We start from the raw sequence: 17,483 nt of genomic DNA on the forward strand, positions 1-17,483 counted from the left end.
AAATAAAGCACCTTTTGAGAATGTCAATGTTTGTTGGGAATTATCTTACAAAACTAGGAAGGATTTTTGGTTTATATATTAAAAGTTATGTTTTTTTATTGATTTTAGTAAAAAAAATTGCAACTTTTAGGAAAATGCCCCGCGAAATCAGGCATTTTAGCTGCAACAATCACAAAAAATGCCCTCGAAATCCTGGAGGGACTGCCTAATTAATCTTATGTATTGTTTAAAAACACAACGGGTCCATCTGAATGGGATTTTAGCGATGCAAAGATCACATCCACACAAAAACGAGAGAACATTTTCCTAAACACAAAATAATATTCACAAATAAGGAAGATGCACTGCTCATGCTTTTTAAACAACATGCAAAAGCAGATTTTAATACAATCTAAGGCAACTCAGGCAAATTTGAAATTTATTTAAAAAAGTGAGCTCTACTGATCATAAAACGAAATAGGCAGTTTTACAAGAATATCATTATTGTACAAGCTTAGCTTAGCTTTCCTCTGAACATTTGTCCCCCTTCTCTTGGCAGAGTTCAACCCGAACCTATTTGTTGAGGGTTGAAAATAGTTTTGTTTTTCAGGAATCCCATACCCAGCCCACACTCAGGCTCTTTATGGTGATCAGAAGTTATGCAGAACTCTAAATCCGTTTCTTGTGTATCTGTTCCCTGAACCGATCTCTCTCCCTGGAGCTGAGCCATAAGCACACAGCACCTCACTGTCTGATCGTTCTGCCTCTGATTGAACAAAAGACTTCCCTGCAGCTTTACTTCTCAGACGTCTGAAACTCCTCTGGATGTTTTAAGGGTTGAGTTATGTTACCTATAAACGTATGTTAATTATAAATTTGACTTATTTAAGTGCATGACAGACTTGTGTGTGTCGTTTTGGACGTGTCTTAGGCTTTAACCACCGTTCGTATGGAGTTTGAAGCTTTAGAAGATGAGGCCAATGCCATCCATGAAGATCTGTGGGAGCAGCTGAATGCTGGAGGACAGGTAACACCATCATCTCCATGAGACTGTGTTCAAGATTCCACCAGCTTTTATTGCATCTCATACTTCTTTTTCATATTCACTGAAAGTTTATTAGAGAAAAATCTGAACCGATTTCTACAGAAACTCTGCTGACATATGCAGCAATTATCTGACTGTTGGCCCTGATGGCTGTGACCCAGGGGTCTCCCTCACACCAAAACTTGTTTTAGTTCAGCAGCTGGTTTGCTCTGCACTGATTGGAAAAAGTTTGAACTCATACTTTCATCGTTTTCTGCAAGCAGGCACATTGGAAAAAGGAAACATCATTGGCATTTCCTTTAAACAGGAAATTCTCATCCACAGTTCTTTTAATATGAAAAAAGACTAAGATGTATGTTAATATTAACCAGTTTAGTTGGTAATCTACTTTTCTGAATCAGGCTATTAGTTTCAGAGTTGCAGAGTTCACAAACTTTATTCTGAGTCTGTTTGTGAAATTCTTCCTGCCTAAAGTTGGGAATTCCTGCCTCCCAGTTGTACTGAAGCACAAAGGTGTTGGTTATAAAGTACAGTAACTGTTAAATGGACTGTAATTATATAGCACAATCCCAGCCAACCAGGCCACTCAAAGCACTTTACAACACAACCCCATCCACTCACACATTCATACAGCACTCTACTACAGCTCTACAAAGATAACCTGAAAGAGAGGAGGATGGACTGTAACGCAAGTACTTCAGTCTGTCATGTAAAAATTTCACTTTTAGTTATTGTTCTTCTGCTTTTTGTCTCCATTCACTCTACATTATCTGAGTTCTCTGAAACTGGCTCCACAACCAGAATAACCAACTCCAATTTAATGGATTTGACTTGATTGGATAACATTTCAATTTGTCAAAAATTAATGTCTTTTTCCATGTGACTTATATTTTTTCATCTAAATTATGACAATGACAGCCAACAAAACATAATTTTACATATCATCTGTTTAAACAATGTAGATAGTGAAAGTGAAAGCTTAAACATAGCTTTCAGTAATTTAGTAGAACTGATTTTACCCAAAATGTCCAAAAACCTGCTCATTCTCTTCATCACACTCTTAATCTGGTTCTGACATATGGCATAGAGAGTAAGCATTTAATACTAGATCCTCACAATCCTGTAATTACATTATCATAGATGTTTGTCAGAAAATGCTGTAACCAGATTTAAAGAATCTCTTTCGTAATTTTCTTTCCAGAGTATTGCAACAGAGAGTATCAACTTAGGTTACTTTGTTGATAAAATGACAACTTCAGTGTAAACATCCTTTGATAAAATTGCTCCTCTGAAACAGAAAGTGATCAGTCAGAAGAAGATGGCTCCTCGGTTTAATTCAGAGTTACGTCCTTTAAAACAGGCAGCTAGAATGTTGGAAAGAAAACAACACTCCACTAACTTGTAAGAATTTATTTAACCTGCAGAAATATCCTGCTAACATACAAGAAAGCCCTTCATGAAGCTAGAACTGTATATTATTTATCTTTAACAGAAGAGATAAGAACAACCCCGGGTTTCTGTTTAGTCCTGTAACTCGACTAATGAAGAGTCCCATCTCTGTTGAGCCAACTATCCCTATAACTCTAAGCAGTGATGGCTTCTTTATAAATAAATTATTTTAATTAGAGAGAAAATTCACACCATCCTTCCTACTATTGCCCCTGATTTCCTGTCAGATGAGGCAGCTTTAGACGTGTCACCAGAACCTGATTTGTGTTTTTGTCCTGTTGAGCTTTCTGAACTGTCAAAAATCAAAGCTTCATCCAAACCATCAACATGTCTGCTAGATCTCATCCAAACCAGGCTGTTCAAAGAGGTTTTTCTTCTAATTAATATCCTCATTTTGGATCTGCTTAATTTGTCTCTAATGAATGGTTATGAACCACAGAGCTTTAAGGTTCCTGTAATTAAACCTGATCTTGATTCAATCACAGACCTGTATCTAATCTCCCATTTCTCTCAGAAAGTCTGGAGAAAATAGTTGTAACTCAGTTGTGTGAACATCTGGACAGAAATAATCTGTTTGAGGAGTTTCAGTCTTAGAGCTCATCACAGCACAGAAACAGAACTGCTGAAAGTTACTAATGATGTCCTCATGTCCTCAGACAGTGGACTTGTGTCCATACTTGTCCTGTTAGACAGTGGACTTGTGTCCATGCTTGTCCTGTTAGACAGTGGACTTGTGTCCATACTTGTNTATGTTTTGAGGATGACTCTCAGCTACTCCCACATTAAACCTTAGCTCAACATCTGTAAAACTGACAGAGTTATAGTCGTTTTTGGTTTTGATAAGGATGATTAGCTGTGGCAGCCATCTTGCATTGGGCTGATTCCTAAAGTCCACCCAATTATTGCTTTCTGAGTGTATCTAAAAGTGTCCAGTGGTTTATGAGATATTTTGCTAACAAAAACAGGGCAGACTAACAGTTGATACTATCATTTCAACCAAAGATCTCATACAATGTGTAGCACTATGTTCAACAGGATTTTACATGAATTTATTTTTAGTTTTTTCTCACCAACTAGTTGCAAACAGTCGCAGCCTAGTGATATTTTGCTGATAGGTGGCACTGTCTCCTTCGCAGGTCAGGTCATAGACATGTGCAGCCTCCTGCCCCTTCCTGCATTTTGTCCCCAGCAGCAGATGTTAGGCATACTCCTGCTCAGTATAGTTCCATTAAATGATTTTAAACTTACAGCTGAAACCAGATGTTTACATCCATTGTAGAAAAATACAAATATTTTTTCCTCACAGTCTGATATTAAATCAAACTTAATTTTTCCTGTTTAAAGTCAGCTAACATTAACATTTGCTAAATACATATAGCTTTATATAAATGCTTTCATTAGGTAAAATTATTAGACAGTATTTTTATTGTTATGCTGGTAATACTCAATTGTAATTATTCATGAAACCCGATGAATCCAATCAGTTACTTAGATTACAAGCATCTCTTAAAGACATAAAAACCTGGATGAATCTTAATTTTCTGCTTTTAAACTCAGACAGACAGAGGTTGTGGTCTTTGGACCTGATCATCTTAGGAACAAACCTTACAGCCTTTCACTTCCTCTGGATGGCATTAATTTGGCCTCCAGTTCTAAAATAAAGAATCTTGGTGTTATTTTTGATCAGGATGTCTTTTAACCCCCACATTAAAAATGTTACCAGGTCTGCTTTCCTCCACCTACATAATATCACTAAAATTAGAAACATCTTGTCTCAAAATGAGGCAGAAAAACTGGTCCATGTATTTATCACATCTAGGCTGGACTGTTGTAATTTTTTATTATCTGGGTGTCCAAAAAACTCTTTAAAAGTCTTCAGCTGATCCAAAATGCTGCTGTTAGAGTTCTGATGAGAGATCAAATCTCCAGTTTTAGCTTCTCTTCATTGGCTTCCTGTCAAATTCAGAATAGAATTTAAATCTTCCTCTAACATATAAAGCTCTCAACAACCAAGCTCCATTTTATATTAAAGATCTCATTGTTCCATATTTTCCTAACAGAGCTCTTCACTCTCAGACTGCAGGTTTACTTGTGGTTCCTAGAGTTTCTAAAAGTAGAACAGGAGGCAGAGCTTTCAGTTCTCAGGATCCTCTCTGGTGGAACCAACTTCCAGTTTCTGTCTGTGAGGCTGACACCCTGTCTACTTTTAAGACTTTCCTTTTTGATCAGGGTTGGCTTGGGTTTCCTGAGTTATCCCTTAGTTCTGCTGCCATAGGCTTAGACTGCAGGAGGACAAACTGACCACAATTCAGTTCAGTTCAGTTCATTGATCCCCATGAGCCAGTTTAACTGAAAGAAATGGAGCATTAAAGCAGCTGGGACAACAAACAGACTCACAGTACAACATTATAGAAATAAAACAGCACTAGCAGCAAAACAGACACATAAAAAAGCAAAACAAAACAGAAAAATCCACAGACATCAACAACATACAAATCAAAACACAACATAATTCGGACAGTATGACCATCAGTCAGAGATTAAAGGTGCAAGAGAGAAGACTGCACAGTAAAAATAAGTAATAAAAATGCATATATAAATAAAAAATAGAAATGCATCAATCAACCAACGACAAAATGCATGTGTAAGATTTATTAATTGCACTATTAAAGTAAATGCTATTATATGGGCCAGAGTAAATCTAGGCTTAGAGTTTAGAAGCTTGATGAACCTGAGGAGGAAGGTTGTCTTCCTCCAGCTTGGACGGTGAAGTCTGTGTCCTGACTGGAGCCACTGAAACTCTGAAAACATTACATGGGTGGAATCCTGGAGGATCCTTCAAGCTGCATTCAGTCTGCTGTGTTCAGTGTTCTTTAAATGGTTTCTGTTTTCCAGAATGATAGAATAAAGCCAGCAAATAAAAGAGAAAGTGATTACATTTTTAAAAAAAAAGCATAATAAAATGGATTCAGTAGAAATTAGCATCTGTTTTTCTCCTAATTTTATATTGTTATAAACTTTGTGTTTCAGAGTGAACTAGTTCATCGACACATCCAGAAGGAGTTTTGGAGAGTCCAGGATACTTTAGAGGGACTTCACAAGAATCATTCATCCCGAGGCACTGACACAGCCAAACACAGAGGTAATAAAGTAAATTCTGAAACCCATTCACTGCAAACAGCTGTGTAATGTGTCCTAAACACTCGGTTTCTGTCTCCACTCAGTGACCAGTGCTGCTTCAGGTTCCTTTGCCACCAACAGTCCAGCCAGTCCCCTGAGCTCCGTGAGCTTAACCAGCCCACTCAGACCCTACTCCCCAATGCCAGGCAGCCAGCCCCCCTCCCACAAACAGCTAGGCTCAGAGGTAAGAACTGCACCACCAGCTGGGGAACATCCAAAGTACCAAACCTAGTCTACATACATTCTCAAGTTTCAACTAACCCCAAAGTGTGTAAAAGGTCAAACTTTAAGCATAATCCTGAGTCAAGACCTAAAACGTGTTGGGAACCGGACATGACCTCACATTTAGAATCTATCAATCATCAATAATGTTTTTGTGACCACTGATGTACATGTTCTTCTGCCTGCCTGAGCTTTTCAGAACCTCGGAGAGTTCTTTGGCAGATTTGACTCAGGAATGGAAGAAATAAAAGAGATTCTTCAAATGTCTTCAAACTATACTCCAAAAATACCTATTATACATCAAAAATACTTCAAAGTTAATTTACATATACTCTTAATATACCTCTAAATATACTCCAAAAATGTCTATGATATACATCAAAATATTCCAAAAATATTTCAATCATACACTAAAAACTAAACACATTCCTCAAAATATACTCCAAAAATGCACCTTATATATTTCAAAATGTGCTCAAAATTTGCCTCAGTTATAGGTCATAGGTACATGAGATGCACTCAAAATATAATTTTAATACGCTTTATTTATGTTTACTGTTACATATATATATATTGCCCATCAGATCCAATCCAAACCCATTTGGACCTACCAGAAGAAGTCTTGAATTATTTCACATGTATACCACTCATCAGACACTGAGGAAGTTAATTGCTTCATTTCTATTGGCTGCAGCAAAGAAAGCATGTTTGACATCATAAACCACATCTGTCCGAATTACATCACCAACATTGTACCTTGATGACCAAAGACCCCAATCCTGGAGCAGTTCTGGTGTTCTACTTGAGTTCTATGGTTCTAACCCTCTACCTGTTTCTTCAGAACTGCTGTCAGACTGGTATTATATTATTACACCGCAGCTCTGATCTGAAGACTCACCGTGTTTTAGCTCAGAAACCAAAACATGGTGTCCAACAAGGTTCTTGTTCATTTGGTCACACTGGATCAGGTTTAGGCTCTTTATGTTGGATCAGTCAGGGTCAGTTCTGCATCGATCCAGTTAGCTGTGAAATAACCATCCAAACCTGTCTCTAAACACAGTTATACACACTACCTCACAATCAACTTGAGCAATCTGTATTTATTTAATCACTGCTCTGCATAAATCTACTATACATGACAGTGTTCGGCCTTAGAGCTGCATTTTACCAGAACCAACAGGAGTGCCTTCTTCTTGATGTTAGATATCATATCTCAACATTATACGCTGACTGACAGTAAGGAAAGAAATGTTTCAACGTCTTTGGAAAGTTTTTTATCAAGACAAAATCTTTCTCTTCAATTCTTTCCTGGTTTATTTATTTCCTTACGTGCGAGACTTTCTTCCTTCTGACCTTTCCTTCTCCCTACCCTGCCTCTGCCACATGGATGTAGGAAAGTGTTCCTCCAAGGCCTCCACTTCCCAAGTCTTATTGCCCACTGGAGTCGTCCCCCACTTTTTCTCCCTCTGTCCCCCCCATGCCTTATGACAGCATCCCCTGGCTATGCAACTTGGACAACAGTGATAGTTACTGTGAAGATTTGAACATCATGAAGGTATATAGATGTTTCTGTCCATGTTCTTCCATCCTTCAGTCCTCACCATTATCCCATACCGTCTTTATCAAACAAAATCCACCTGAGACCCTTCATATCCCCAAATTCATCCTTCAAACGTTCATGTAGTCCAGTTCTCCATCACTTCTTTATTAAACAGTATCTGAACTTGTATATACTGAGAAGAGGTCGTGATGTGTAGGACAGGCTTTCTTTTAGTTTAACAATAAATTTAAATTTTATTACAGGAGCTTAAGTTTAAATGTACACTACAACAGTTAGTTATACACACTAAAACAAAAAGAAAGCATTTGTTTCTAATTTAAAAAGAGTTTGGAGTATTGTTCCATTGGATCAAGAACAACCAGAAGTAGACCGAGGTCTCAGAGACACCGATTTCTTTTCTTTTTGTTTGTTTTTTATTCATTCATGAGCTAAAGAAACACGGTTCTGTTTTATTATATTTTCATGTTTTGAATTTCTACTTATTCTGATTACCAGACAAATATTATTTCTGTAAAACAGCCCAACCCTGAAGATGTTAGAGATGTTCAGGACCAGTTTCAGGACAAACAGTCCTCAGCCAATAAAGGTACAACAATCATTTTCATTATAATTCAATGTCTTTGAGAATTTCAATTCCTTTTCTGGCCCATATTCATGAAAGTTCTTCTCTTGGAAAAATGTCAGTTGGCATTGTTCCTCCTAGAACCAAGTCTCCTAATGAAGAATCACATGGAAGCTCTGCTGAAGTTTCACGGCAAATCTCCAAGGTATGTCATTTCTTCCTCTGTTAAAGAGCTGAGTGAATGTCTAAACCAACATCCATCCGTCCATCCATCATCCAACCGTCCGTCCATCCAGCCATCCAACCAACTGTCCATCCATCATCCAACCGTCCGTCCATCCATCCATCCATCCATCCATCCATCCATCCATCCATCCATCCATCCATCCATCCATCCATCCATCCATCCATCCATCAATACATCCATCCATCCATACATACATACATACGTCCGTCCGTCCAGAGAAACTCAGACCCAACCTTTCCCCAGCAACACTTTCCAGCTCCTCCTTGGGGATCCCAAGGTGTTCTCAGACCAGAGAAGATACATAAGCCCTCCAGCAAGTTCTAGGTCTGCCCCGAGGTCTCCTCTCAGTGGGACATGTCCGAAAAACCTCCAAAGGGAGGCATCCAGAAGGCATCCTAATCAGATGCCTGAACCATCTCAACTGAATCTTTTCGATGTGAAGGAGCAGCGGCTCTACTCCAAGCTCCCTCCGGATGATGGAGCTCCTCACCTTATCTCTAAGGCTGAGCCTGGCCACCCTACAAAAGAAGATCACTTCAGCCACTCATAAATCAAAATCTGTTTAAAGTAGCTATAACTCACTCAGTTTTACAGGCAGTGAGCTATAGTTTGATGTGTTAGTAGCTGAGAATCCTTCACAAGACATACTTTAAGCTCTAACAGATCAGATTAGATCTTTGTTTTAAACTTTAGAATGCAAGATGATATCCTTTCATCTAGGAATGCTGGTTTTAATCAATTCTTACATTCAGAATGTGGAGAACAGTTAAGTATTTTATAACCTGGATTTTCTGGAGCCTTCATGTCTGATATGTTTTTCCAATCTGCCAACTTCACAATCAGAACAGCTGTTTTAGAACCAGACTACTCAAGTTTTTAGAACCAGAGTACTCAGGTTTTAAAATTAGGGTACTCATAGGTTTAGAGCCAGTGTACTAGGGTTAGAGTTAATCTTAACCTCAGTCAGGTGGTGTTGCTGCAGGCTCCTATATGTCTCTATCTGTGTCTACCTGTTAAATAAATATCTCATACAGATTGTGTGGGTCTGTACTGACAGACCACATGATGCTTCAGTCTCAGTCTTTTCTTTAGTTTGTAAAAATAAGGAAAAGCCAAGGACATGCATGAATTTATTGTGACATTCGATAGTTGCATTTGAATTCATAAAATGTCCAAAGTGTCAGAGAGGCCTTTTGTTGCAGCAGAGGAGTGAAGTGTTGCTGGAAACAGTGCTGAGTTCTGATTGTTTTTATCTCACATCTTGTTTTAGGAGCGTCCAAAGAGTGCTGTCTTTTCAGCAGAGATCAAGTCAAAGATGAGTGTGGAGGAGCAGAATGAGCGGATCCGTCGCAACAAGAGCAGCTCTGTGACGGACAAGAGGAGGAGTCTGAACTTCTCAGGGGGACAGTCTCCAGCCAACTACAGAGTGGTGAGATCTGGTTCCTGTTAATCACTGAAACATGTGACTCACTGCTGCTCATGTTGGAGGAAAGTTGGATGAAACTGAAAACTTGGCTCAACTTTGCATACATTTTACAGAAGCACTGTTCATTAGATTATATTCTTAAAAAAATGTCACATTTATAGAGCGAGAAACAATCAACCCTCAGTGACAGAGGTGATCATTCCAGGGGTTTATGGAGGTCAGGTTTCAAACTGAACAAAGAAAAGAGTGATGTGGTCTAACCAGTATCCAAACTGTGGTTTATTTTTTGTTTTTCATGTGTGTATCAGGTCCGTAGGCGGCTGACAGCTCATGAAATTGACATTAAAGACCTGGAGGCAGCAGTTCGAGGTGAAGGACAGGAGTCTCCATCAGAGGAAATCGCTCGCCTCAGACGTTTACAGATGGATCCAGAACACTGTGACATCAGCAGAGAGGTACGTTTGGATCCTGCCCACCAGCTGGCTGCAAACATCTACAGAACATTTTTCAAGCTGGTTAAAATTGTTCAAAAAGTCCTCTGATGTCAAAGTAACATTTGTAAAGAATAACTATGATGGAATCTGGAACAATAATTCCTGTAGTGATTCAAACAGAAGTTTCCTGAGTTACAAACTTCAACTTTTATTAAAATTTCTTATCATGTCTAAAAAGTTGATAACCAGCTTTGTGGTAGCACTGAGCTCAAATGATCTTTGTTAGGGTCAGTTGAAGTAAGTGGAAGCTGCTCTGTGTTAGGCCTCACATATTTTAAACTCTGCTCCAGTGGACAACTAAAAGAGGTAGAAACAGGCCATTCAGTGTCCTTCACACCAACTCATCAACTCTTTGGACATGTTTGTTCCAGCTGATTGCCCCTAACAATGATGGGATCCCAGATCACTTCCTGGATTTGGAGGACGACACCCCTCTGAGCCCCGAGGAACAGAAAGAGAAGCAGAAGAAACTCGATCGGATCAAGACCCTAATTGCTAAATCAAAGTAAGGATCTGGTACAGTACACGTTGTATGGTACAGGGTATTTTATGAGTGAGCCTTCAGAGAAGCTTCCATCATGCATTCTTCAACTAAATGTGTCTTTTTACAATTTCAGACCTGACCTAAGCAGATATTTTGATGCTATGTGAATATAACCATTTTCTTTCCCCTTCATGTGCTCACTCCCAGTTTGCAGAACCTGGTTCCTGCTACTGGTGGCCCAGTGGAAGGGGGACCTTCAGCTACTTCCCAGCACCAGCTGCAGGAGCAGGAGAAGCGGATTGAGATGTCCTGTGCTCTCGCTGCAGAGGCCTCGCGTCGCAGCCGCCTCATCTCTGGTTAGGACTGTTTGCACTGGAAACAATGATACAGTCCAGTTTTCTTATATGTTCCACACAGTTTGTACTGATTTATTTTAGTTGTTTAGAACTGTTAACATAATATGATGGTAATGATGATATTGGCATTATGTACGAGGTAGCTTAGTTATTAGCAAAAGAATATCAGTTATTAATAATGGTTTCTTTTTTCTCAATGTCCAAGGATGTCAGTTTATTTCTCCATAGTACAACTGGAGACAAATCCCAGGTGCTTGAGTGTGTAAATGTCAAAGGGCAGAGGCTGATGTCACCAAACAGACAGGGATCTCTACAATCCATAACTAAAATGAAGCTCACGCTGACACTCAAACACAACTTCTTTTTTACTGGACCCGAGGATTTTTAAGCCTCTATGGTACATAAAGAATCATGTCAGAAGCATGATACTTCAACTTGATGAGCGAGGGAATCTTTCAGCTGGAAGATGACAATGTAAAACTTAATTGTGCAAACAGAATGTTAACTTTGTGCAAAGGGGATGTAAACTGCTCTGAGTGAGACCGATCAGTTCTCCAGATCCTCTTTAATAGAAACAGACACCTTCAGTTCTGGACAAACGACAAGAAAGAACCAAAACTATTGGTGGTCTGGGCTTGGATCTTGGTTCTGTGACTGTCTTGGACCTTGGTTCTGTGATGGTCTGGGCTTGGAACTTGATTCTGTGATGGTCTGGGCTTGGAACTTGGTTCTGTGATGGTCTGGGCTTAGATCTTAGTTCTGTGATGGTCTGGGCTTGAAACTTGGTTCTGTGATGGTCTGGGCTTGGATCTTGGTTCTGTGACTGTCTTGGATCATTGATCTGTGATGGTCTGAGCTTGGATCTTGGTTCTGTGATGGTCTGGGCTTGGAACTTGGTTCTGTGATGGTCTGGGCTTAGATCTTAGTTCTGTGATGGTCTGGGCTTGAAACTTGGTTCTGTGATGGTCTGGGCTTGGATCTTGGTTCTGTGACTGTCTTGGATCATTGATCTGTGATGGTCTGAGCTTGGATCTTGGTTCTGTGATGGTCTGGGCTTGGAACTTGGTTCTGTGATGGTCTGGGCTTAGATCTTAGTTCTGTGATGGTCTGGGCTTGAAACTTGGTTCTGTGATGGTCTGGGCTTGGATCTTGGTTCTGTGACTGTCTTGGATCATTGATCTGTGATGGTCTGAGCTTGGATCTTGGTTCTGTGATGGTCTGGGCTTGGAACTTGGTTCTGTGATGGTCTGGGCTTAGATCTTAGTTCTGTGATGGTCTGGGCTTGAAACTTGGTTCTGTGATGGTCTGGGCTTGGATCTTGGTTCTGTGACTGTCTTGGATCATTGATCTGTGATGGTCTGAGCTTGGATCTTGGTTCTGTGATGGTCTGGGCTTGGAACTTGGTTCTGTGATGGTCTGGGCTTAGATCTTAGTTCTGTGATGGTCTGGGCTTGAAACTTGGTTCTGTGATGGTCTGGGCTTGGATCTTGGTTCTGTGACTGTCTTGGATCATTGATCTGTGATGGTCTGAGCTTGGATCTTGGTTCTGTGATGGTCTGGGCTTGGAACTTGGTTCTGTGATGGTCTGGGCTTAGATCTTAGTTCTGTGATGGTCTGGGCTTGAAACTTGGTTCTGTGATGGTCTGGGCTTGGATCTTGGTTCTGTGACTGTCTTGGATCATTGATCTGTGATGGTCTGAGCTTGGATCTTGGTTCTGTGATGGTCTGGGCTTGGAACTTGGTTCTGTGATGGTCTGGGCTTAGATCTTAGTTCTGTGATGGTCTGGGCTTGAAACTTGGTTCTGTGATGGTCTGGGCTTGGATCTTGGTTCTGTGACTGTCTTGGATCATTGATCTGTGATGGTCTGAGCTTGGATCTTGGTTCTGTGATGGTCTGGGCTTGGAACTTGGTTCTGTGATGGTCTGGGCTTAGATCTTAGTTCTGTGATGGTCTGGGCTTGAAACTTGGTTCTGTGATGGTCTGGGCTTGGATCTTGNCTGTGATGGTCTTGGATCATAGATCTGTGATGGTCTTGGATCTTGGATCTGTGATGGTCTTGGATCTTGGATCTGTGATGGTCTGATCTTGGATCTGGGTTGTAAACAATATAAATCCTGGACATTTTGAAATGAAATGGGTTATGATTCCACATCTAAAAACATCTTTACAGAAAAGGGATTAAAGTAACTTCTCGGGGTCACAGAGTGGTAAAAGATCTGTGTTCAAACCTACAGGAAGGAACCTGATGGGAGGAACCTGATTGAGCTGCAGGCTGAATGGCAGAATGGATGGGAATAAATGTCTCTGATGAGACAAAACATGAAATATCTTGAATCATTCTGTTTGCAACCTAATATGAGGGAAAATCAACACCTTTTTCAGGTTGTTGCACAGAGTTTTCCTTAAATCTACTCGCCTGAACATCCAGTTTCTCCTCACCTACAAAGATGTTGTATTTTACTTTCCTGTTCATTATGATTCTCCATCTTCTCTTGGTGTTCCTAACCTTGTCCCCCCTTTCTGCCCCCAGCCCAGTGTGCCTCCAGCCCCCCCACGTCCCCCTCCAGCCATGTTCCTACCTCGTCCTCTGCTGACTTTTCAAACTCTGCTCACATTATGAAGGTGTGACTCTCACAAGGTGAGTCTGTTTACAGCGGATTTACTCCCTGACCCCTGACCTCTGACCTCTGACTGAATGGTAGAGGGCAATGTAGAAAATTCAGTTTTAGCATTTATTATTTTTAACATGCAGTTATTTTTGGTCCTAAAACTGTTAATAACCCAAGTTAATGGGAGGAACATAAACTCTGTGTCTGAATGCCAACATGATTCAAAGATACAGAAAAAATAAATGAATGTCTGTAAAAACAGAAGTCTCTCTGGGATGCTGTTTCATGGACAGGAGAACCTTAAAAAGAAATCTGCCACATCAGATTGTTTGGAAACAAAGACGTCTAAAACAACCAGACCGTGCAGCTTACAGAACAACATGGTGGAGGCGCTCTCTTATTATTTTATGTTTATGAAGAACTCCAGAAGTGACAGGATTATGTGGGTTTAAGGTGGAAACCTGTCTGCAGCACAGAGACAGGAAGCTCACATCCTTCAGTGAAGAACCTGTTGAGAAACGGTCTCAAACCAGTCCAGGAGGCATCTTTACCTTCACTCTGAAAATCTACAGAGAGCCTAAATGTGCCTCTGCAGAAATGACTTCAACAAACAGAAGGAGTGTCAGACCCTTCCAGCTGACGGTTGGAGGAAGGTGTGATTGTTTTACAGGCAGATAAACTGTGTGATGGTTTACACTTGGTGCTGCATTTAGTTCAGTCCTGTTTAAAACACAGGACTCACAATAATGAACTAATTCGATACTGAACTTTAATAATAAAGGTACCGTTCATTTCATTGATTAAATATAGAGCTCTAATAATAACAATACCATAAAACTGAACGTTTTGGGTTATTAAATTATAATAATGAAAAACACTACTAAATTAACTGATTCAATTCTGAATTTTATTATCTGTTTAATTAACTGGTTATATACTGATTCCTAATGATGACTTTACTGTTAATTAATTAGATGTGATAAAACAGAATCAGTAATACATTACCCGTTACCCCAGAGAAATAAACTGTTTTTAAATGTTCTTCTTCTCTTTGTTTCTTTCAGGTCAAATCTGGGCTGCTGTGAAGTTTCATGGAGCACCTTTCTAAAGATTCACCGGCACAAACTACCGGTGATGGGGACATTTTTACCAGCTTAAAGGAGGGATTTAAGACTTCTGAGTTCCACCTACAGAACATGTCAGGTTCTTTTCGAGTCCAGCTCACGACAGACTGGATAAAGTAAAACTTACTACTGAACTGAGAAATTCCACTAAAACCAGTGATAAATCTATATAAGGAGAAGGAAATCCTTCACTGAGGCTGAAAATGTTTCTAAACACTCAGAGGCGAACCCTATAATCTTTATATCCACATGAAGACACAGATGAACCCAACCAGCTCCGGTTTGTGAGTCCACGTGAGGATCTGGACCCAGTGACGGGGGTTTATCTCTCACTGCTGTTTTACCCATAATGCCGTTCTGGACATGTCTCAGTTTGTAGCCTTGTCTGATGACTGTGTGAGTCTGATACATATAGTTTGTAAAATGTTGATGTGAATGTGGTTTGGACTGTAAAGCACTTTGGATCTGAATAATATATTCCAACAGGTCATTTCCTGTATTAATATATACCCACAGGCTGTTTCCTGTTTGTTTCACTAGATAACCATTGTTTACTTTGGCCTTACTGAAGGTGAAACACACAAAGTTGTTTTTTTTCCTATTCTGAAGCCAAGCTAAAGGTTAAAGCTAAAGTATTCACCCCCTTGTTATTTTTCAGTTCTGTTGCCTTACAACCTGAAGTTAATTTAATGATAAGTAATGAACCCACAAAAAATATTCCAGATTAAAGAATTGACGGAATAAAATTAAATAATTCTAATCTGAAAAATAGGGTGTGCATATGTATTGACCCCCTTTAATATTGAAGCCCCAACCATTACCTTCCACACAGGTCAGAGACAAAGTTGTGATGGACAGATCAGGGTTGGGTGATAAAAAATACCCCAAACCCTGAACATCCCACGGAGCTCCATTCAATCTATCATTAGAAAATGAAAAGATGATGTCACCACAGCAAACCTGCCAAGAGAGGGTCGTCCAACAAAACTCACCGATTGGGTAAGGAGGGCATGTATCAGAGAAACAACCAAGAGGCCAAAGATAACCCTGATGGAGCTGGGCAGCTCCTCAGCAGATATGAGGATCTGTCTATAGGACCACCAGAAGCTGCACAGAGCCGGCTTCATGGAAGAGGGGACAAGAAAGAGACATCACCTGAAAAAATAGGGCAGACCTTTTGGAGTTACTTCCCCAAAAAAGGGTTTTCTGGTCAGATGAAACCAAACTGAACCTTTTGACTTCTAGGACATCATGTCTGAGACAGATCTACCACCTCTCATCATACTAAGAACACCATCTCTACAGTGAAGCATGGTGGTGGCAGCTTCATGTTGTGGGGATGTTTTAAATCAATAGAGTCTGGGAAACTGGTCAGAGTCCACCTTCCAGCTGGATAATGACCCTAAACAAGCACTTCACTGGTTTAAGGAGAACCAGTAAATGTCCTGGAATGGTCCAGTCAAAGCCCTGACCTGAATCCAACAGAGAACCTCTGGTTTGATTTAAAGCTTGTTGGACACAAGCAGCACCATCCAACCTGAAGGAGCTGCAGCAGTTTGGTCAGGAAGAACCGACAAAAAGTCCAGGTTAGATGGACCAAGATCCTGGAGACGGACCTGAACTGCTGCAGTTAGTAATGTTCTGTAAATTAAAGGGCAGAAACTGCACTTTTTTCAGATTGTAAACAACAAAACAGAGAAAATGCCATGGGGGTGAATACATTTGCAGCCCACTGTATATAAGTGGAACTCTTTGATTAGAACAAGCTGCTTTTTTTACAACAGGATCAGAAAACAGGACAGGACGATGCAAACGGTCACCTCTAATGTTTGAATGCAGTTTTCTCATGTTCTTGTTGTGCTGAACGATAAAGTCAGTAACTTGTTATGTATTTTCATTGTTAGTGTTTGGATTAAAACCAGGTATCTTTGTCCTTCCTTACACTGCTGTCAGTGCTGCAGGTGAGGAAGGACAAAGAGGCTTTTTGTCACATAAATGTTTGTGCAGGGTCTAACGCAGACTGAAAGCTGGTATAAGACTTCAGACACCTGCTAGGAACAGCTCACTAACATGTTGGGTATAAAATGAGTCATCTTTCAGCAGCACCCGTGTCCAGTTCTCTGTAAGACTGAAAGGTCAAGCCGTAAAGACTGTTTGAACAGAACATGAGTAAAGAGGAAAAGATTCATTTTGGTTTTAGAAAACATCTGAAAACTAATTCTGTCAAGTAGTTAATAACAGTTCATTTGATTGCATGATTGTACATTACAGATATTCACTTTTTTATTTTGTAAACTGCTAAAATTGTACCTAAATAAAAAGATTTTTAAACGCAAACATGTGTCTTTCATTTCCATCTGAAGCTTTTGCTTTCTGAAGGTTCTCTTCCTGACTCTGTTCATCAGTTTGTTCAACATAATCATCACTCAGGGCCAATGGGCCTACATTTAATAAAACCTTTTAAAATGAAGGCTATTCCCTTATATATGTTCTGTATTAGTTTAATACTCTTCAAGGGCCCCAGCTGTCATCAAGTAAGAGTTGGGGTAAACAGAATAATCTACTAAATTTGACTGATAAAAGTGCTTTCTTCAACACTTTCAGTGTCTCAGAGATGGAAACAGAAACTGGGTTAGTGTAAACTTCTAAGACTGGTCTGACAGGTATAATAATTCTGCTTACACCTGCAGTTTTTAGATAAATCATAACATTTAATACTGTCAGTAAGCTGTCATTTTTTCTTT

The 17,483-nt window shown here is 39.8% G+C and overlaps 1 protein-coding gene across 8 annotated transcripts in view; it reads left to right on the forward strand.

The window, feature by feature from the left end:
* Positions 1 to 17,076, forward strand: part of plekha6 (pleckstrin homology domain containing, family A member 6) — a 70,110-nt gene extending 53,034 nt beyond the window's left edge. For 5 of the 8 annotated variants that reach the window (XM_037975138.1, XM_037975137.1, XM_017433427.3 and 2 more), the window contains 12 exons: positions 911 to 1,006; positions 5,504 to 5,615; positions 5,698 to 5,837; positions 7,269 to 7,430; positions 7,932 to 8,022; positions 8,121 to 8,203; positions 9,516 to 9,674; positions 9,980 to 10,126; positions 10,537 to 10,670; positions 10,857 to 11,005; positions 13,537 to 13,644; positions 14,680 to 17,076. In XM_037975138.1, coding sequence (XP_037831066.1) covers positions 911 to 1,006; positions 5,504 to 5,615; positions 5,698 to 5,837; positions 7,269 to 7,430; positions 7,932 to 8,022; positions 8,121 to 8,203; positions 9,516 to 9,674; positions 9,980 to 10,126; positions 10,537 to 10,670; positions 10,857 to 11,005; positions 13,537 to 13,634 — 1,371 coding nt within the window. In that variant the 3' untranslated portion in view covers positions 13,635 to 13,644; positions 14,680 to 17,076. The remainder of the gene's footprint in view (positions 1 to 910; positions 1,007 to 5,503; positions 5,616 to 5,697; positions 5,838 to 7,268; positions 7,431 to 7,931; positions 8,023 to 8,120; positions 8,204 to 9,515; positions 9,675 to 9,979; positions 10,127 to 10,536; positions 10,671 to 10,856; positions 11,006 to 13,536; positions 13,645 to 14,679) is intronic. The other 3 variants (XM_037975136.1, XM_037975139.1, XM_037975140.1) reach the window with 3 other exon arrangements.
* Positions 17,077 to 17,483: the final 407 nt, after the last annotated feature.

The sequence above is a fragment of the Kryptolebias marmoratus genome, linkage group LG4, assembly GCF_001649575.2.
Source record: "Kryptolebias marmoratus isolate JLee-2015 linkage group LG4, ASM164957v2, whole genome shotgun sequence".
NCBI lineage: Eukaryota > Metazoa > Chordata > Actinopteri > Cyprinodontiformes > Rivulidae > Kryptolebias > Kryptolebias marmoratus.